The sequence below is a fragment of the Amblyomma mixtum genome, chromosome 3, assembly GCF_055824585.1.
Source record: "Amblyomma mixtum isolate Tamu chromosome 3, ASM5582458v1, whole genome shotgun sequence".
NCBI lineage: Eukaryota > Metazoa > Arthropoda > Arachnida > Ixodida > Ixodidae > Amblyomma > Amblyomma mixtum.
In genome coordinates, this window is record NC_143014.1 from 71,911,411 (window position 1) to 71,931,497 (window position 20,087).

A 20,087-nucleotide genomic window follows, 5' to 3' on the forward strand; every position below is an offset into this window, starting at 1 on the left:
GTGTGCGTGAGTGCCATTGGATATGTCGCCACATGAACTTGTCACACTTGTCCGAATCAACAGAACTGTCATTTTGCATCGTAAAGTGAAACGATCTCTTGCTAATAGTAAATCTGCTACAAAGTTTCGTGCGGCTGTGAGCTGTGAAACCAACATCGACAGACGCACTTCATCTCGAGAATTTTTCTATCCCAACAATTTCTTGTAATTTTTTCATTCGCACACATCGCGGAAATAACTTTGGTCGAAGTGCAAGACATTGACTTACCAAAATAAAAGAAGGTTCTGGCTTGGGAAGATTGCTTTTCAGTGCGTTCGCGTAGCCCTGAAGGGGTAGAGCCGTTGGAACCACTGCGGGTGCCCGAGACATCACCTCGAAGACATTCATGGGTTTCGGGGCGATTATCTTCGGCTCGGGCCTCTGCAGGCACTGTTGGGTCCTGCGCACCTTCTTGGGCATGCGAGAGTCCTCATTGAACGTCACCTGCAGCATAGCTGGGACGGCGCGGGGTCGCACCGTGATTTTCTTGCCCACTGTCTTGACGCTCCTGACGGACTGCGGCGGGCTCTTGCGCTTTACTGCGGTGCCTTGGAGCAGCGAGAAATTGGCGTCATGTGTTGGCTCATTCCCCACGGGGCTACCGCTGTTCAGCAGCTTGCCGCGGTCTTCCATGTAAAGCTGGCTGAAGGTTTCACTGAAGCGCTCCCACATGACGTTGGTCTTGACGCGGTCCCCGTCGGCCGAGTAGGCTAACAGGTCTTTTTTAGAGCTGAACTCGCGATATGGCCTCACCAGGTCGTCCAGATGCTCGCGCATCCAGCAGCGGCCTTCCTCCACTTCAGCCACGGGCAGCACCGGCAGCAGCGCCGCGCAGCGGCTCTGGAATTCGCACGAATCCGTCTCGTGACCGAGGACGTCGAGTGCGAGCTCCAGGCCGCCGCAGCTCATGAAGGCCTCTACCATGTCGCGGTGGACGTACTTGCTGTAGTCGGCCTTGTCGTGCATCAGACATGCGCACAGGTGGAACATCGGTCCCACGACGGACGGGTCGTTCCGGCAGCGCCGGCCGCACGAAACCAGGGAGGCAAACACGTCGTGGCTGAGGAGCAGCTCGGTGCCGCCTTTCATGTGGCGCCGGATGAACAGCAGCACCTTGAATAGTGTGTCCCGATAGAAGCAGCGGTAGTCACGCGCCGATGAGGTCGGAGACAGGAGCAGGGATATCCTCCTCTGGAAGGGTGCAGTCCGCCAGCGTCAGTACCAACAAGAGGCGACAACTCAGGTTCATTGTCCGCGGCACGGTTGTGCATACGCGATCCCTCAAATTTGACCCGAATAACGTTGTGGTTAACTGAACAACACCGAGGTAGGTACAATACTCAAGAGGTATTTTAGACTCTCGATCGTGTCAATAAGTATAGATTGTTCCCCAGGTCGATACCTTATAGAGTAATGCCATGTGCGCAGGCCTTCAGTGAATATGGTCATAAGGAAACTGCGTTTTGTTCCTGCGCAGTTCACAACTTTGCTGAATAACAGCAGTGCTTTGAATTCAGGATAACAGAGTTCGAAAACGCACAGGTTGCCGTTAAAGTTCTCCGAACACGGGTGCTGCATAAGACTGAATTATTTCAAAGGTAATGCATGCGTCTAAAAAAAAAATACTCCAGTCCGCGCTTGTGTAGGCAGCTACCTCAGTTTACCCCTCGAGTGCGGAGAGCTCGAGGCTAAATTTAGTTTTTCTACAGCACCGCGAAATTACAAGGCCGCGAAATTACAAGGCACTATAGTCAGATACAATTCGAGAACTAAGACGCAAATGCTCCTCACAGGAGGTCCTCCAGCTAATACCACCGTGGTTAACCCCCTTGCACTTACTAGCCTTACATCAAAGGTGGTGGCAGGCGCAAACAGATTAACCAGATTAACCACGACGTCATGACAATCGGTCGAAGCCATCGTCTGGAGGGCCTCCGTTGAGAGGCATTTTCCACTTCGTTTCCGAACTGTATCTGACTACAGCAGTTGTGAAACGACAACTTAAGGCCAAGCTCTTTCCTTTTACATCACCGGATAATTGCTGCAAAGTTATTGAACTCTATTTATTGAACGCAGCCAAAGTGATGCTGAGAGCAAGTATAAGTGGCTTTTTTCCTCTTACCGACACATATTGTTCTTTTTCAGTTGAGCTCATCTTGTCGAAGATCGCCTTCACCGCCACATCATGGCGCCGGCAGATTGCTAAGCAGGCCGCTGTCACACCGGACTGCGATGAGGAAGTGGGATGAAGACAAATCATTCTTTGGACGCTGTACTACTTGAAACTCGCATGCAATTCAATATTTTGTAGAGGACATTTTAATGTTTATTTCTCTTGCTAACATACTTTCCAAATGAACATCTCCTACGCGTACACGACATCAAAAACATCAAAATACGGCAAGGAAAGCTCCACTGAGACGTTCACCTGGTCCTCGGACAAGATATGGGCCCCAGCTTGCAGAAAAAGGCCTACGACGTCAGTTTGCCCTTCAGCAGCAGCACACATCAGGGGAGTTCTCCCGTCCTGCAGATGGAATAGACCACGACGCTTTCCTGAACAAAAGTGGCCAACAAGTAAGTAGTTCTGTTTGCAGCATACTGGGTGCGTCAGCAAACACACAAAAAAATTACTAAAACAAGGATGCCAAAAGAGATAAAAAAAGACTTCTCAGGAATTAACTGTCAGCCACGGCAGAAATCAATTATTATGAAACTCATCCTAATTAGAGGCCGGCGCGGTGGCTCAGTGGTTATCGCGTTCGGCTGCTGACCCGAAAGATGCGGGTACGAAGCCAGCCGCGGCGGTCGAATTTCGATGGAGGCGAAATTCTAGAGGCCCGTGTGCTGTGCGATGTCAGTGCACGTTAAAGAACCCCAGGTGGTCGAAATTTCCGGAGCCCTTCACTACGGCGTCCCTCATAGCCGGAGTCGCTTTGGGGCGTTAAATCCCCATAAACTAAACTAAACTCATCCTAATTAGGTACCTATAGTTTATGTTTAGGTTAAGGGGGTTTGAACGTCCCAAGGCGACTCAGACTATGAGGGAAGCCGTAGTGAAGGGCTCCGGAAATCTGATTAACTAATATGTGCGAACTAACGTAACCGAGAAGTCGTTCTCAGCGTGAGGAAATGCAGTGCAGCCGCCGCGATGGGTCAGTGATTATGGTGCTCGGCTGCTGTCCCGAAAGACGCAGGTTCGATTCCGGCCGCGGTGGTCGAATTTCGATGGAGGCGAAATCCTAGAGGCCAGTGTGTTCTGCGATGTCAGTGCACGTCAAAGAACCCCAGGTGGTCGAAATTTCTGGAGCCCTTCGCTACACAACAACATTTATGATTCCTCACTTCCTTGATAAAATTCTTGAATGAAATTTTCTGCAGAAGGCCCGCTTCTTTGCAAAACATATAACAGTGTCTCTAAAGACATTTCCTTTCTTACATGAGTCTTAAGGTCTATCATCGATGCCGCAACAGAAGGCTTCGCACGAATATTGGCGTCGTAGAGAAGCATAAAGCACACAGGTGTTCTTCCAATTTGCCTTCTCTAAAACGATGGCGCTGCCACGAATGGATGTCAGACTTCGTGAGGGAAAGCGTAGCCACTGCGAGCTACTAAGAAAAGCGGAACTGGCAGCTGACAGCTGCCTTGCAGTGGCAATAGATTCGTTGACCGAATTATCATCCCATTGAAGGATAATAAAATGGGGAAGACTCTGTAATAAAAAGAGTGCCGATTGCAGCGTAACGTTATCGCACAATGCCCTCTTGATCTTCCTGTCGTGCTCCGCGATTACGGCGCGGATTATACATCTACGTGACCTGTTTTATGTTGCCGTCATTCTTGTTGGGAAATGGGAGAATACGCTACCTTGGTCTTCTGCTCGATGTCAGTCGAAGAGCGGCGAAGCAGGAATGCCACGCCGTAGTCCCAACCAATTTCGGCTGCGGCATGAAGTAGGGTCTTATTGCTCTGTAAAAATAATGGTAATAATCTTTTGAGTACACGTATTTTTTTCAAATGCGAGCTGTTCGCCAGCGTCATAACGCTGCACACCCACCTTATCCGTCGTCGAGCTCTGAGTGCGACCAAGTTTTTCAAGCTTGTTCCAGAGTTCGTTGAATACGACAGTGTCCATCATTCGTACCGCCAAATGGATAGCCGCATTCCCTTCCTAGGCGAAGAGATCGTGCGAAAGGACACAAAATGATGCACAACAGTAGTCGTGGTTGATCGTTGCTGCACTCTCAACGAACATAAAATGCGAAGACGCACATATCGCGGATATCTGTACTGGTCTGCGAATTTCGGTGAACGTAACCCAGGCGTGCAGAGTGAAGATGTCTGGAAAGAAATCCCTCCTATGCTTTCAAATAGACAAAGAATGCTTTGTCCAAAAGATGCAGGGGTCTTTATCGCACTATTGAGAACAGGCAAACGTAGTAAAATTTAAAATCTTTTCTATTATTTCTTGTTGAATCATGAAGGCAAAAAGAATTCATTTTGCGAGAAGTGCCACGACGCCCCGTCATTTGTCGTATCTTTAGTAGATTAACTATGAATGTAGATATGCTCAGAATAGCTGCACAAAAATAATTCCCAGGTTGTGGAACTGGCATTTTAGTAATATGCATATTTTTTCGGTGGCTATCAGATGTCCTAATTTACATTTGACTCGCATACACCTCAGGAAAGCATTGGATTTTCCCTTGGCCTGAACGGCCTTTCAGGCTCTTTTAATGAATTCATTTACTTATATTACCTTTAATTTTGCTAAAGTTGGTACCGCACGTTATACGGTACGTAATATGTGTCAGCAGAACAAAAATCTGTCAGATGAAAATTAACTGAATCTTTTCCAAAACGCCAAACTTGCTGTTCTGGGGCTCTGTGATGAATCTGCCATGCGCAAAACATGATTAAACGGCTCTAAAGTCTAACACAAGAGGTTACTTCCAGTGTCCTAGTGCCAAAGTTCGCTTTGCTCAACTCAGCACGCAAAGAAGAAATGTTTTCGCCCTGCTTTCGCTATTACGTTGCCTGGTTGCCTGGTAGGCGATGCTTGCCTGGTTGACGACGGTTACGTCGGCGTTCACCTCCAGTAGCTTCAAAGCGATGTCCGTGTGGCCTTGACTTATGGCCAGCATTACAGGAGTGCTGCCGTCCTTCGAACAAGAATGAAACGCATTTAAGTCATGCTGCAAGCTACCATGCCATGTTCATATTTTTTTTGCGAGTCAGGCTACACTCCAGGGCGAACGTAGCAAACTTTTTAAAAAGATATATTCAAACGCCTCGCACGAAGAAAAGAAAGCAAAGAAGGGGTCAGTACAACGTTAGGTAGGTTGTCTAAATTAGTGATAGTGACCGCAGCCGCCGCATTTAAGTAGTCATGAGCGACTGAATTAGCCAGTGAGCCCTTTCACTGTCCCTTATAAACCCTCCGACCACTCACTCCATTTTCTTCTTGTCATATGCGACTGCTTTTGCGGCTGACGTCAGCTGAACACAAGAGAGGCGGACAGGAGTAAGACCCGTGGCCTACATTAGAATGTTTTGCTACCATGCAAGCCTGGGTGCCCCATGTTGTACTGTCGTCAGGCATTTAATGTTTCCGTAGCAAGAATGCGTGATTACCGGTGACACTGGTGATCAGGAGCCACTATGAACGCGCCACGAAAATAAAGTGAATGGCACGCTGGCTACGACTCGAAAGGCAAGCAATCAGGGACCCTTGTGCGGAAGGCACAATGGTGCAAGGTAAGAAAAGAAAGCAAGAAAAAACAGCAAAATCTTTTTCTTGCAGGCGAAAAGCGCTCATGTAGCCACTTGCTTTGCTATGAGGCGCGTCTGTTTTATGCTGCATTCGCGCTTTTGAATTGAGCAGACAACACTCACCCGGGCGGTGACGTTTAGATCGTTTCCGGCCTTGAGTAACGCTTCCACTGATGGTCGGTGCCCGCAGTAGGCTGCAGCCAGTAATGGCGACCTCTTGTACTGCGAGGTATAAACGGTTTATTATTACCGCGAGATGAGAAAAAAAAGAATGCTGATGGAGTCGTTTGTTGGCTTATGACCGCAATTCATGTGTGAAGGTTTATTAGAAAATGTAGGTAATTCAAGTAACTTGCAGTCCTTCCGTCCTGCCCCTTGGCTTAGCGAGAACTGTAGAGGTCGATGCGCTCGTTAACGCCATCTCTTCTCAGTTATGCAAGGTAGCCGCCGGTCAATGGTAATATTCTAATTTTGGACACAACTCTATGCTAATACCACTGAGGATGGCGAGATAGTGCTCTCTACAATGAATGTGCGGAAAATCGCTACAGCAGCTACAGGAAGCAGCAAAAGGGAACCTATGTAAACATCTTTAGGGAATGAAACTTGTAACACCTCCTCTAGATTTGCTTCGGTTATGCTTTAATTGAACGAGGCCACGACCAATATTAAACGTAACGTCAGAGCGATAGTGTAGGTCCGATAGGCAGTGGGATGCAGGGCTGGCTCGTATAGGAGTCTCGCCGAGCGCAGTTTAGTGCCATATGACATCTCGCCTCACGTGAAAACCCTAAAAAACCCGCCCCGCCTGCTATAGTTCGCATCGCGGTCTGTCTAATGATAAAGCAAATTTATTAGCCAGTGCGTTTTTTTTTTTTTGCGCGCGGTGGGAGCACATAGAAAGTTAACTACGCCGCCTGAATTACTGTACGCCTGTACGTCTGTACGTCTGAACTGTTCTACGACATTTCGATTCCGCTCTGAGGAGAACGACAGCCCACCAGACTGCAGTGCTACTGGAAACATAATTCTGGCTTCTCGACACAGAAATCTGTTGTCTGTCAGAGCAGGTGGCACTTTATCCAAGCGTTTCTCGCCGTTTAGAGCCAGGTACCGAACCGGGGGACGCTTCTGCCAGTCAGAATCGCTACAGTACCGGGTGGGAACTACTAAGTACGCCTCAAATACGAGACAAATTGTGCATCATGCACGCTATGCTAGTATCTCTAACGCCTGCCTGGAATATACCTTTCGCCATTTCCTTTGTATATTCGCAAGCTAGCACACACACGCACACAAAATATGGAGTTAGCTATTTGCTGCAGTATGCATGGCCTTCAAGTGCGCATTCTCGCCTATGTTTCATTTCTTCTCGTGAGCCCCTGGGTACCTTTCTATGCATTATAGGCAAATGTGATGAGGCCTGCGTCTTGGGAAACTATTGCCAGATTCCATACGACACAACAAAAGTAAAATTTCAACCTACGATTTCTCCTCCTAGATTCCCTGCTGTGCCAAAAAAAAAGAAAGAAAGAAGCCCAGCACAACACAAAGACCACGCACCAGTTCCTTGAGTAAGGCTGCCTTGGCGCGGTCGTTGGCGCTCTGCACGATGGTCTGCAGGGCGTCCAGGGCGTGGCAGAGGGTCGAGTCCCACTTCGGTTCCTCATCGTCGGCCTTCCAGCGCGACCGCTTCTTTACACGGTCCAGTTGCTTCTTCCGCACCATGACTGTGGACACACGCGGCTTCTGAAAGCCTCGTTCCTGCTATGTTGCACCTGCATAGCCTCGAGGGGCGCGCGCGCGGTGACAGTGTTCGCACACATCGTCCGTGGCACCTTCGAACCTTCGTCTTCCTTTCGCTGCGCGGCAGCATCGTGGAGGTTTGCTGCCTCGCTGGCGATGTCCGTCATTGCAGGGAAAGACGACGAAGCGTTGCCACGCTTTCTTAGACCGACTGTATTATCTCATCCCCTTTCGCACCACATTTCAACGCATTTTTTTTCCACGTTTGATTTCCTTGTGTGCCTTGAGCATACTGCCTTTTCCTGTACCAGTGTACTGTGCAGGGTAGAGAACTAGGTAGATATGGGTATGGGTGTATTTGTATATTGGTAGATATTGGGTAGATACGCCCTTGCTTTACTTTTTTTTTTTTCACTGGGATCGCGGTGTCAGGTACTTTCTAACTGCCAGCTCCGACGTTGACTTGCTGGCAGAAGACAGTGCTCTCCAGATGAGCCGGGGAATATATGGGGGCACTTTACGGGGTTCCCTGTGTCGTTACGTTACCAAAGTGGGCATGGCCCATCTAAGCCTCTGGGTGGGGGTGGTATAACTCTCCCTATCACTTCTCTATGAATGTTCAGTGTAATGTAAAAACTTTCTGTCTCTTCTTTTCTTCCTCCTTTTCGTAAAACCGCGCCATTAGCCGCTACACTGAACGAGAACTACGCCGTGTGCTGCACGTCTTGCGATGAGGAGTCTCTTGCGGTGCAAATTTTCCGTCTATCACATAACCCTGCCTGCGCACTTCAAGTACACTGGCTTCGCAGATGGTCATGGTGATCTGCTTAAATCATTCAACAGGTCATTTACTACAACACTTTCCTAAAAAAATTTGAAGTTTCCGTGGTTCAATATTCAGGAAAAAAAAAGCGTGAGAATCAACGTTAAAAGATATTTTTGCTTTTTTGTTAACGTTAAAGTAGGAATTGCCTAGCTTTTTATCGTCGCGTAATCAGTTACCGCTATTTGCTCTTTCAATGCTTTGCCGTAAATTTTCATTTTCCGCGATCGAGCAGTATTTGTTTAACCTAGAAATAATGAGTAAACCATGAGCGTAAATTTTTCTCCGTGTTTTCGCCTCACTGGGGCAGAAAAGAATGACGACAAGAAACATCTCTGCATACCACCTGGTCGACTGTCATCTGTTTGTTGCACTGCCACCAATCAGTACATGTAACTGGTGTTGTACATTATGCTGTACATTAGTTTATGTACAGTAGTTAGGTTGAGGATAAATAGTTACATGCAGCAGCACAAAACTTCAGTGAGGCCACGAGAAAAATAAAATGTCGGAGGGAGCTTCCTGTAGCGGTTTGTTTTTATCATCCTTGTACTTTTTTGTTTTGCGTCTGTTATACTTCTTTTAGCGTGCCTGCTGAAACCGAACGGTTCATATTTCCGACGAGGGGTCAACGCCTGTGGTCGGCGGTGGCTATGTGCCACTATATACTCCATCTCAGTAGTTCTCGCAGCGTTGCCAAGGTTATGAAGCGTGCAGAGGAGACGTCTTTGCGTTGACGTCACTGACAATATTGCGCCAGTTTGAAAGTATTCTTGATTGTAGCACCATGACAAGCGCAGTCGGATTATAGAGACGTTGCTAGGCTTCTGTGTGTGGAAATAAAGGGAAAATTTAAGTGACTTGACTTTAATATTTCAAGACTGTTTTTGTTCAAGAATTATAACAATGTAAAATAGTTTCTTACTAGCGACAGTGTTTATATATGTTTCAGACTAATGCTTCGGCATCATTAGGAGGAATTTTTGCGGACATAACTGTATTCCTAAGGAAGACTGTGGGACGGAGCTGCGGCGGTTTTCGCAGTAATGGCGTTCACTAAATACGAGTAGAACCACAGGGGACTCGTTCCTTAGGGTCGCTTTGATATGCAGTGAACACTTATCTCCATTGCATCAAGGCACGCAACAAGGATGGTTAACAACAAACGCGCTCTCACGTGGCATCGCTGCTTTGGTACTAACGCAGATTTCTAACGCTGCTATTACCGCGCCCACCATGTTGTGCAGTGTGCGTCGGTGCCCTTGATGAAAAACCGCAACATTCGCGCTAATGTTCCTTATTATTGAAAACAGCGTTGTTTTATTTATTTTCCCGACCGCATCTTATTTTCCCGTGTGTGTCGTCTTTCTCGTAGACTGTGTCTGTCTGCGCTAAAACTTTTTACAAGACGACCGTGTCAGAATACGCCGCGGGCAGCCGACAAGAATTGCAAGAATTATGAATGCAAGAACACTTTAAGACCTGCTTATTCTCCCAATTGTTTGGGAGGTCTGCAAGTTCCACAGTGCTGTAAGTCATGAGATGGACTGTCTTGCAGTTTGATCTTCCACGATCTCGTAGGACACGCTTTGTACGATGGACGTGCGCACAGGCTTTAAAAGAGCTCGATGCTAGTTCGCTGCACGTCACATGAGGTGGCATGTTTCCCGAAGCCCACGAGAGAGGTTTGGCGCTCCCGTAAGCAATAAAATACACACCGTTCACTGGCCGCCTACTTCCATAGCGCCATGCACTGCCATTGCGATTCGTTTCAGTTAAGACTGTGCCATTTGCAGCGACTGGAGACGAAGTAACTGCGTCTAGTGTATTGTGATTGAAACGACTGGAAAGTGCTCTATCGTTGTCCATTGCGATAACTGTAAATAAAGATATACGGCAGCATCTGGTGAAGAATTTCTGGATTCGCCTGTTGAAGCAGCTAGTGAATCTCAGCAGCCGCCATAAGCATTTTGGCAAATCGCTGAAAAGGTTGGTTTGGTTTATGGGGTTTAACGTCCCAAAGCGACTAAGGCTATGAGAGACGCCGTAGTGGAGGGCTCCGGAAATTTCGACCACCTGGCGTTAACCCTTTGAAGGTTTTTGCCGTATATGTACGGCGGCGGTTTTCTCTCCCGCAAGGTCTTTGCCGTACGGGTACGGTTTCGATCTTCCGTTTGAAATTTTTCGCCAAAAGAACAATGCGTGCTCACTGGGGGGTGCTGCCACCTATTAGGACTTACAAGAAGTGTTTGAATTTTGTGCTGTCTTCTTACGGAGATAAGCAGAACTTATGTCTAGCTTTAGCGCGGCGGCACAGACTGCGGCAACCATGGCGGCAACACCCCTTTTGTAGTTTTGGTTTCGCCGCGTGATCGCAACGGAGTCGCGCGAAATTTGAGTTTCTTTTTGTCAGCACTATCTTGCAGGGGCTGCCGAAGTTGATTTCTATCTTTATTGGCGCTGCTCTTAGCTTGCTTATCACCGTTGCTCGCGAGGTATTCTCGCCCTCTGTGGCAACGCGCCTACGCGGTTTCGATTCCGCCGCGGGATCGCAACGGAGTCGCGCGAAACGTGTTTTCTCTTTGTGGGCACTGTTTTGCAGAGGCGGCGAAAGTTGATTTCTATCTTTATTGGTGCTGCTCTTAGCTTGCTTATCACCGTTGCTATTCTATTCTATTGAACATTTTCCAGTTGTGAGTGATGCTGTCACCAAAGTACTGTTCCTAATTTTTTTTTTTTTACTATTTATTCTCGATTATATACATTTTGTAGATTCAAGATCCGCATTAAAGTAATTTGACCACCTGGGAAAGTTTTCTTCAAAATAATTCGACCCTCAAAGGGTTAAAGAACCCCAGGTGGTCGATATTTTCGGAGCCCTCCACTACGGCGTCTCTCATAGCCTTAGTCGCTTTGGGACGTTAAACCCCATAAACCAAACCAACCTTTTCAGCGATTTGCCAAAATGCTTATGGCGGCTGCTGAGATTCACTAGCTACTTCAACAGGCGAGTCCAGACATTCTTGCTACGCACAAATGTTGACGACGTGTTTTCAACTGTCTTTCGTCATGCTGCTACAAAACTCTGCCTGATTCGTGTGAGTGGGACTTAATCTGTTCTTCAAAATTATGCGGTTAGGCTCGAAACACTGCTATACGTAAGAACGAATGTTTTCCACGAGCAACTTTGCTTGTGCTTGCGTCCGTCTGGCTGCGGTTACAAGCAAGGAGAAGTACACTGTTGTGAGAAGTCTTGTGGCATTATTCACTGTGTTCATATCCTTATGAGACTTCCTTTCCTGGACGATGCGCAATGCAATCCTTAACCCACGTGCACTTGTGAAGAAAACTTCTTCTGAAAAGGCAGGGAGAGTCCATTCTGCTTAATGACACGAAGCTGCTACGGCTTTGGATGAATTCAGTATAGTTCTTTGTTGCTTATTTATTGCATGGGAGTGATACGCCTTCAGCTTTAAAGGGGACACTAAGGACAACGCTGTAAAAATTTTTTATTGTTAGTAAAATCCGATAGTTCGGCATTTTGTGGTTTTGTTGCCATTATAGGGAAGCGAAAGATGCATTTATTGCTAAGAGATTCGGATTCGAAGTTGAAAACTTTTTCCCCCCGCTACGATTCAAACTCGAGACTCTCTGATGACGTAGTAGGACAAGAGTGACGTTGAGCGGTGGAAACGGAAACGAGGACTCCGTGAATGCTGACGGCGAGCGCTGCGTTTCCGCCTATATAGCAGCAGCCGAAAGGCAAACCACTGCCGGCTTGACTTTGAAGGCCTCTATCAGCCGTCGTCGCTTCGTTTACGTTTGCACCAACGTTACGATAGATCCCGTTCCCGATTCCGACAACGAAGTTCTCGCAAAGAACTGTGGCCTGCATTCAGCGACTTCACCCCCCACAGCGTGCGTCGCTTGTGAGGGCTGAGGCGGCGAGTCTGGCAAAAAAAGTCCTAGCGCCGAGGAGTGGGCAGCGTCGCTGTCACCGCCGGGCCACCGCCGGGCCACCGTCACGACTGATGTGTAGCGACTAGTACGTGCGGGCTTATTTAAATTCTGTAACAATAGTCCTCGTAGGGCTGGTTATGCAGCCCAGCGTCTTGTTACGTTGACGAACTGAACACGCCGAGCGGTGCGTTTGCTAACGTGAAGGCACGTTGAACGTTAGCTATACACAGCTATTTTGTAGCGTGAGCTACACTGGACGAGGCTGAGCAGTTTCGCGTGGTTCCTGGAGAGCCGTACTGCGCATGCGCGAGGAGCAAGTGACGTCACTACGCACAGGTGGCGTGCCTCGCCGCGCGCGCTCGCCTTCCTTTCCTTAAAATGATCGGAGTGTAAAACGTTGACAACGCCAACGCCAATGAACACAATGAACGCCGACGGCCAACGGCTTCAGCGCCGCGTTTCTGGCACAACTTTGTCAATGCCTGCAGCTCACATCTCTCTCTCATCACCCCACGTACATATAACCACGATTCAGGCGTCCACTGACCCAGGGAGCCATTATGAGCACTTCCTTTCCTTGAAATGATCGCAGTGTAAAACGTTGTCAACGCCAACGCCAATGAACACAACGAACGCCGACGGCCTATGGCTTCAGCGCCGCGTTTCTGGCGAAACGTTGTCAATGCCAAAGCATGCAACGCACACCTGTCACTACCGCCACTTACCTTAAAGCACGGTTGAGGTGCCCACTGTTCCAAGAGGGCAGTTATGCGCCTTCCTTCTGGTTTAGGTGTCCACCGTGATGTGGATACCTTGCCCTCACCTCACGTTACGTATATCCTGGCATAGCACAGCTAAGCCACTGCCAATTTTTTCCTGGTCGCAGTTGCGTGTCGTCGCACGAATTTCGTCCGAGGAGCACTTAGGCACTTGGAGGTCCTCTGCTGCTCCGCCCTTGTAAATCGAGGCGCATAACGAAACCATGCGGGCACGCAGAATGCATGATACCGAAACTCAGCTGCCCGCTTGTTTCGCCGCCAATTGCAGGTTTTCTTTGAGTTCCAACGTACATGCGGTCTTTTTTTCCGTCTTCCCCCTGTGATAAAATGGCACTGGCGGTTTCGAAACAAAACTTATATACTTTAATATGCACACTTGTCAGCCTCAGAGATCTATGGCGTCAGGCGCGTTGCCGTACTCTTTAGCTGGTCCATCACTTTTGAGAAGCAACCGGAAATTCGAAGGCGTGAGGTCCCCGCTGTAAGATGGGCCAGGAAAAACAACAGCCGCCCTGATTCTTCTACGGCGGCATGCACCAGTAGGAGGAGGAAGTCAGTATGTCGCCGCTAGGGGGACAGTGCCGAAAGGTAATAAGCCCCTGGTAAAGAGGCAATACCAGATTTTTATTTGCTCGTAACGTCTTTCAATTCCATTACATAATGAAAAAAATTGAGGGGACACTTAAAGGGAAACTGCATGGGTTTTAGAAATCAGTGAGCTTAAGACGGTCGCATGTGTGAAACTTGCAGGTAAAAATGCGAAGTCTTTTTGGGGTAGCACTTGAAAAAGTGAAGTAATCGCCGATTAAAATCCGGATTCCATTCAAGTTTCTCCGCAGCGCACAATGCCAAGTGGGGGCGCATGATGACGTCATCGAAGGTATCGGCACATTTCCAACGCACAAACGCCTGCTTTGATGGAAAAAAAAAAAAAAACAACGCCACCGAAGGCAAACTCTGTCGAGAGTTGTTTGGCAGCGTCTAACGAGTCAGGGCAGGGTGTGGCTGACGACAGCGGTAATTTAAAATCGCACCTTCTTTGACGTCACGCTGAATTTCCCTGCACTCTTTTGGTGCATTGAGGAGAAGCGAAAATTCAATCGTCGATTACGTCACTATTTTAAATGCTAGTGCAAAAAAACTTGGCATGCTTTACCTACAGCCTATATGGATTTGAATCCTTGAATATCGCGAAATTCTCAAAAAAGTGCTGCAGTTGCCCTTTAAGCTCCGCCTTAAGGGTATGTCGCGATAGCGTATGTGATGGGTCAATTCCCTTATATGCAGAAGGTCATTCGCTACTTTACATTCACAGATACGTGGGAGCCCTCATAACACTCCTGGTGCAGTGGTGCAGCGGTTAAGCGATGCGGTTAAGCGCCTGGGCCACCCTATTTATCGCTCACAAAGCCGACGACGCCAGATTTTCTGCAACAACGGGAGCCTTAGAGCTATCGCGTTAAAACCGAAGTGCTCGCGCATCTAATTCGCACTCGGCCTAACTACGCAAATCGACTGTCATTTATATATATATATTTTTATTTTTCTTAGAAAACATGAAAGCTGCGTCCATCCTCATGGACATGGCGGCAAGTAATTTCAGCATTATCATGTTTCGCCACGGCCCAAAGGTTCCACATGAACAAAATTTCTTTGCCAACCCGATGGCAGCCCCTCCTATGGTGGATCTTCTGTACAGTACTTAACAAGAAGAGCTACTTTTATGCACCCTGTCAGTGAGATGGTGAAAACTGCCCAAGACCAAAGAAGAAATGAAGCTCAGTGTTTTCACGAGCCTTACATGACGCCAGCCACTGACAGGATACATAAAAGCAACTCTTCTTCACTTGCAGACATCGATGAATTTGCAGAAATGCTATCTTAATAGCGTAAATATCAACACATGAAAGTAATAGATCACTATAAAAGAATTTATTTCAGAATGTGTTCATGTCACATCTCTGTGTCTTGAAGGCAAAGAACGGATGGTCACGAACGGCAACAAAGAGAAACTGCAAGAGGCATAGGTACAACCGCTGCTCGCAAAAAATATTAGAACACAACATTATAAATAAAGGAAACAACGTTGTCCAACTTTTATGAATAGTTAGCACCAAGAACAAAAAAAAAAAAAACACGGAAGAAGAACGAAAGACTGGGGAATTTAAATAGGCTGCGTGATAGAAAACGAGGGCTTTTTTTTCTTTCTTTTTATTCTGGAGGCTCTAGATCTTCAAGAAGAGCAGAGTAATACAGACTGAGGAACAGAGAACACAACCGAATTCCACAAGCCCGTCATTCCAGACACGTACCCACGCTGCCGCTGAGGTGAGCAGTCTAACCGAAGTGCCACTCAGCGGCCACCGAAGTCTATACGTCAAAAGGCTTGGGTACGTCCGGCCTGAAGTGACACGCTCATAGTCGCCCGCCCAAAAAACTGGTTGCCCATGCAGCAGACACGAAACGCGAAGCACAGAGATATCACTGCGCCGTAGGACCATTTATTTCATTAAGGAAACCTCACGTCACCGCCCACGCGGAGCAACAAGAGAGAAAAAAGAGGAAATGCTTGTGCGCAGGACACAGAACGGCTGCCCACCCCGTGGCAGTTCTCTGCCTCGGGTCGCCGCCACCAGACACAGCTGGCGTACAAAAAGCCAAGCGGGACCCGCGGCCTGTAAGACGTCTCCTGGGCGAGAGCTTGCAAGTGCATAAAAACGGGAAACTGCCACGTAGATAGTCAGCAACGTCCGTGCCATTTACAGTGCAAGGGTGACCGGGCTGAAACAACGTACGTGCACACGCATATGGGAACGGCTGCGCGCGATCCCGCCAGGCAGAGCTTGCGTTTTCGCCGCGCCGCTCCCCCGCTGCTTTACGTCGTTACGAGTAAGTGGTGAAAAAGTACGACACCTGCTCAAAATATGTGCGCGCGAAGTATCTGCGACGACGCCAAGAAAACAACGGCGTGTAATCAAGCGTTGGCGGGACATGTTGCGATGCCGCCGGTCGTGCAGCGCCACGCTGCGGGGACCGCCTGCAACGCTTTGTTCTGGCTAAAGAAATTAGCGCGTACGCGCCCTACTTTTGTGCGTCCGTCGAACCTCATCAGTTGCGGTAGCCGTAGAGTGTTCAGGTTGGAGCAAATAAAAAGGCAGTTTCATGTAAAGAACAAACGATATGATTAAATCATTAGAAATACTTAAAAGCAGCTGTATAACAACGTCTTTAAAAATCATAATTAGACAACAGTGGCTACTCTTCTTCGTGGTGTGTATATGAGAAGTTGGCGTTAATACCACCCGCTTGTAAAAGCATCTAAGCTTCTAATGCATAAATTTCTTGCAACAGCCCAAGTCAGCGATTGACAGTAACAGTTACGTGGAAAGCCTCGCAGCAATAACTTGAAACGTCAACGTGTAACAAGAAACATGTTGTTTGTGAGGCAGCACTTATAATTTCTCTTGCCGTGATAAGGTGCCTACGGTTGGCACCCGTAAGTACTTGTACTCGTAATCGTTTGGTTTAACGCCCAATAACAGCGAGTATTGCGCTGGAAACATTGTATGTGGAGTCTGAGCAAAATTGTCCCAATACATCGGTGAGTGTTATCAATCAGTCAACAGAGTACGCGATGAGTGTTTCGCGATTATTTCACTACTCACTGTCGACAGCTTAGCGCCAGTTTCGAATATACTTTCCCGATAATGTGAAAAAATTTATTCGTGTTATTTTTTGGCAGCTTCAGAACCTTGGCGGTGATGATGAGTGCTCATTGGCAATATAGATGGCCTTTGAAAAATCATTCTGATACACGCGGCAAAACTTCCTGAAACAACTGCGCGTGATCTGGTGGCGCCGTTATCATTTAGCTCTCAGGAACCTCGCGAAAAGACGCCGGCATTTGAGTCACGTTTGCTGCCCCAGGCTGCAGTCAACATTTTACACAATTGAACTGTAAACGCGCAGCCCGATGACTAGATTGCCAGCACAAGAACGTGTGCTCATTGAATCCTACAGTAACCAACAGAAAAATAAATAAGACTAGACAAGTTTCCTCGGCGCCTATTAAGAATCTGTGCGACACGAAACCGCATTATTGTTCAATACACTCTAGCAAATTTCTTCCTACCAATAAAAAAAATACACAACTTCCTGTAGGACAAAACCAAACCGCATGTATGCGGTGAAAATAAACTTATCCCAAAAGAAAGCGAAATTTCAAGATAAAAAAAGCAGTTACAAACAAACCGTGACATATGTGTCCTGTCAATCCACGGCAGTGGATAGTATTGATTCCCAGAGCAAGCGAAAAGAAACATAGGCCATAAAAGAAACTGTAAGCGTATGTCACCGTTACAAAATATAAAAAAAAATTAAACGGTGAAAAAGGAAAAGAGAAATAGAGCGAGAACGCTCATTAGGTGTGGAATTGTGTTTAAGCTGGAAAGTAGACCCACTAAACACACAAAAAAAACGAAGGTGGCTCAAAGAGAGACAGGTCCGAAATCGAGCTAACGCTACAGTATCGCTACCACTAGAAATTGAGGCACTAATGGTGCTGCAGTACATGCTGTCCTGAAAACCTGCTCTGCACAGCGCCGCCACGTAGCACTGTAGCGTTTGTCGAGGTTCCCAAAGAAAGAAGACCGCTAACGTCGTGCTTTTTTGGTGTACGCGTACAAGGTTTAGCAATTTTACCGGACGTAGAGGACGAAAAAAAAAAACGACAAAAAAAAGAGCAACCTCCGTACACCAAAAATATTTCTCTTGATCAGATTCACTCTTGGCAGGGCGTTTAACGACTCCTGACGTGCTCTTCAAGCCAAACGAAGCACCCCACTTTACTGCCCGCCTTCCTGATTACTTCTGGACAAGCGACTGAGATAACGGCGGCCGCGTAGAACAGATATGTCGCCACAACTGTGGCACGTCACAAGGAAAACCTGCGACCTGTTAAACGCAGACAACACGCCTATCCTCCAGGCTACACAACGAAGTGTACGCGGCCGTCTGGTCGCTGCGGCCCTCTTTTTTTTTTTTGCAGATGCCTCGCCTGCCGATGCACCCAGCAGCACGAGAGAGTCCTTCGAGGATGAGCCCATGCTGCGAAGGCGCGAGACTAAGATTCGGTTGCCTTTCTTCGCCCTGTAATCCCTATCGCCTGAATACAGCACACCTGATGCGAACAGAGAACCCCAACGACGCTTTCCGAAGAGCGCGAGCCCGGTGAGTCGAACGCGGCAAGAATGAACGACAGCTTTCCATTGAACGACGCACCACAAAAAGGAAACAGGAAAGACGCGTTTCGCGTGCGTGCTTCTGGAGATAAAACGAGCACCTAGATGGAAGCGCGTAAAAGCGGCGTGCTCCCGAACCAACGCGTTCGGTTCTGTGAAACACGGCCCGCCATGCTGTGCATCCTATGGCGATGCGCTAACGCTAACACTGCGGTATAGGGCACGAGTGTGCCTGTCCGAAACCATCACAATGTGTGTGAATGCGCTTTATTTGAGCTATAACATGCAAAAGTCTAGCCCGAAAGAAAAATATAACGGAGAGGGAGGCCCGTAGAAAGAGCGCACAGCACAACTAAGACTGTTTCTTCTTTTTTTATCAATGCTACGTCTACGTTTTGCGTGCACTCCTGATTGCACGGTTTAAAAATGCGTATCACCCGGGGCACAACATCACCTCGTGTTCGTATGCTCGTGACCTTCTAAAGGTACGCTTCTCATTCACTCGCTTGACACGTGATCACCAGAAATATGTACTTCTAAGATAAATATAGTGCACAGCACGAACAGAAGCCACTAGCCGGTTTCTCCGCTCAGGCAGGTGTGTATGTGTACGAAGAGAAAGAAAATAAAGGTATGGTTCACGTCAACTTCGTAGGAGGGATCTCTGAGAGGTGACGATGGAACATGCCCGACCGCTGGTGCGGTGCAAGCAAAGCGGTACGAAACACCAAATGCAGTATTCTCCAACAGTGTCAGCAAAGAGCGGAAAACAGCTCGACACGGCTATCCTGCTGTAAAAATATGATATCGGTGCCTGCTGCAGGGTACAGTGAAGGTGCGATTGTGCATTAAGACGCTGTACCACGCGTTGTAAGGAAAGGGAGCGAAAAATGCACGTCAACGGGAAGAGAGGAACGCGGTCGCTCCAGTTGGCGCATGCTGAGGCTAGGGGCTGTCATTGATTTTGCAGTTGTGCGACCTGTCTCCGTCTTTCGTCCACTGCGCCAGCTGATGCTGGGCCCACGGTGCCGAGTGGGAACAGTACGCAGCAGCCGTTGGCCACCTGAGAGAGCGGATGGGGGCAAGCGCCGCGCATGGAGCTACGAGGCGAAATCTGGAAAGAACGTGGCAACAAGCCGCTTGATGCACTTGTATACAACCTGACGGCTCGGCCGGAAGAAGTGGGAATCTCTTTCTTTTCTCTTCGCCCTCGCCTCTCGACGATTATAATTCTCCGGCGCCGGCCATGCACGCGACCGGTGCTCGGTCTCCAGCTGGGCTTCGTCGGACGCGTGTAGGAGCCGGCGCGCGTAGAACTCGTTGCCGTGCACGGCTCTGGCGAAACTCGGAAATTGAGCAGAAAGCTGACAGGTGCATGACAGTGAGGTACATCGCAGAGAGGGAAAGATTATGTGTCGTCGTCAACCAGCCAGCAACATGAACAACCACCCGCACACTGCCGGCCGTCGCAGGCCCGTGCCTCGGCTGACAAGGCGAAGTCCATGCACCCGGTGCAGGTCACGGAGCAGGAGTCCGGGGCAGGGGGACTGACGGGCGCCGGCACACGGGCCACGCGACCGGCGCGCCGGAGACACACTTGGGGGTCCGAGTCCAGCTGCTCCCAAGGGACGGCTACGTCAGCAGCTTGAAGAACATGATGGCGAGGCTGATGTTTATGAACAGCACGAGCATCACCAGCTGCTGCCTCGAGAACCAATCCTGGAAA

The 20,087-nt window shown here is 48.3% G+C and overlaps 2 protein-coding genes across 3 annotated transcripts in view; both read right to left on the reverse strand.

Moving 5' to 3' along the window:
* Nucleotides 1–4,179, reverse strand: part of LOC149350555 (uncharacterized) — a 43,934-nt gene extending 39,755 nt beyond the window's left edge. The window contains exons 1-5 of the mRNA XM_089576897.1: nt 4,099–4,179; nt 3,909–4,010; nt 2,469–2,567; nt 2,163–2,267; nt 269–1,231 (exon numbers count right to left, since the gene is read on the reverse strand). Of these exons, the coding sequence (XP_089433023.1) occupies nt 269–1,231; nt 2,163–2,267; nt 2,469–2,567; nt 3,909–4,010; nt 4,099–4,179 (1,350 nt within the window). The remainder of the gene's footprint in view (nt 1–268; nt 1,232–2,162; nt 2,268–2,468; nt 2,568–3,908; nt 4,011–4,098) is intronic.
* Nucleotides 4,180–15,038: 10,859 nt separating this feature from the next.
* jp (junctophilin) overlaps nt 15,039–20,087 on the reverse strand; it is a 100,582-nt gene continuing 95,533 nt past the window's right edge. For both annotated transcript variants that reach the window (XM_089579611.1, XM_089579610.1), the window contains one exon: nt 15,039–20,080. In XM_089579611.1, coding sequence (XP_089435737.1) covers nt 19,994–20,080 — 87 coding nt within the window. In that variant the 3' untranslated portion in view covers nt 15,039–19,993. The remainder of the gene's footprint in view (nt 20,081–20,087) is intronic.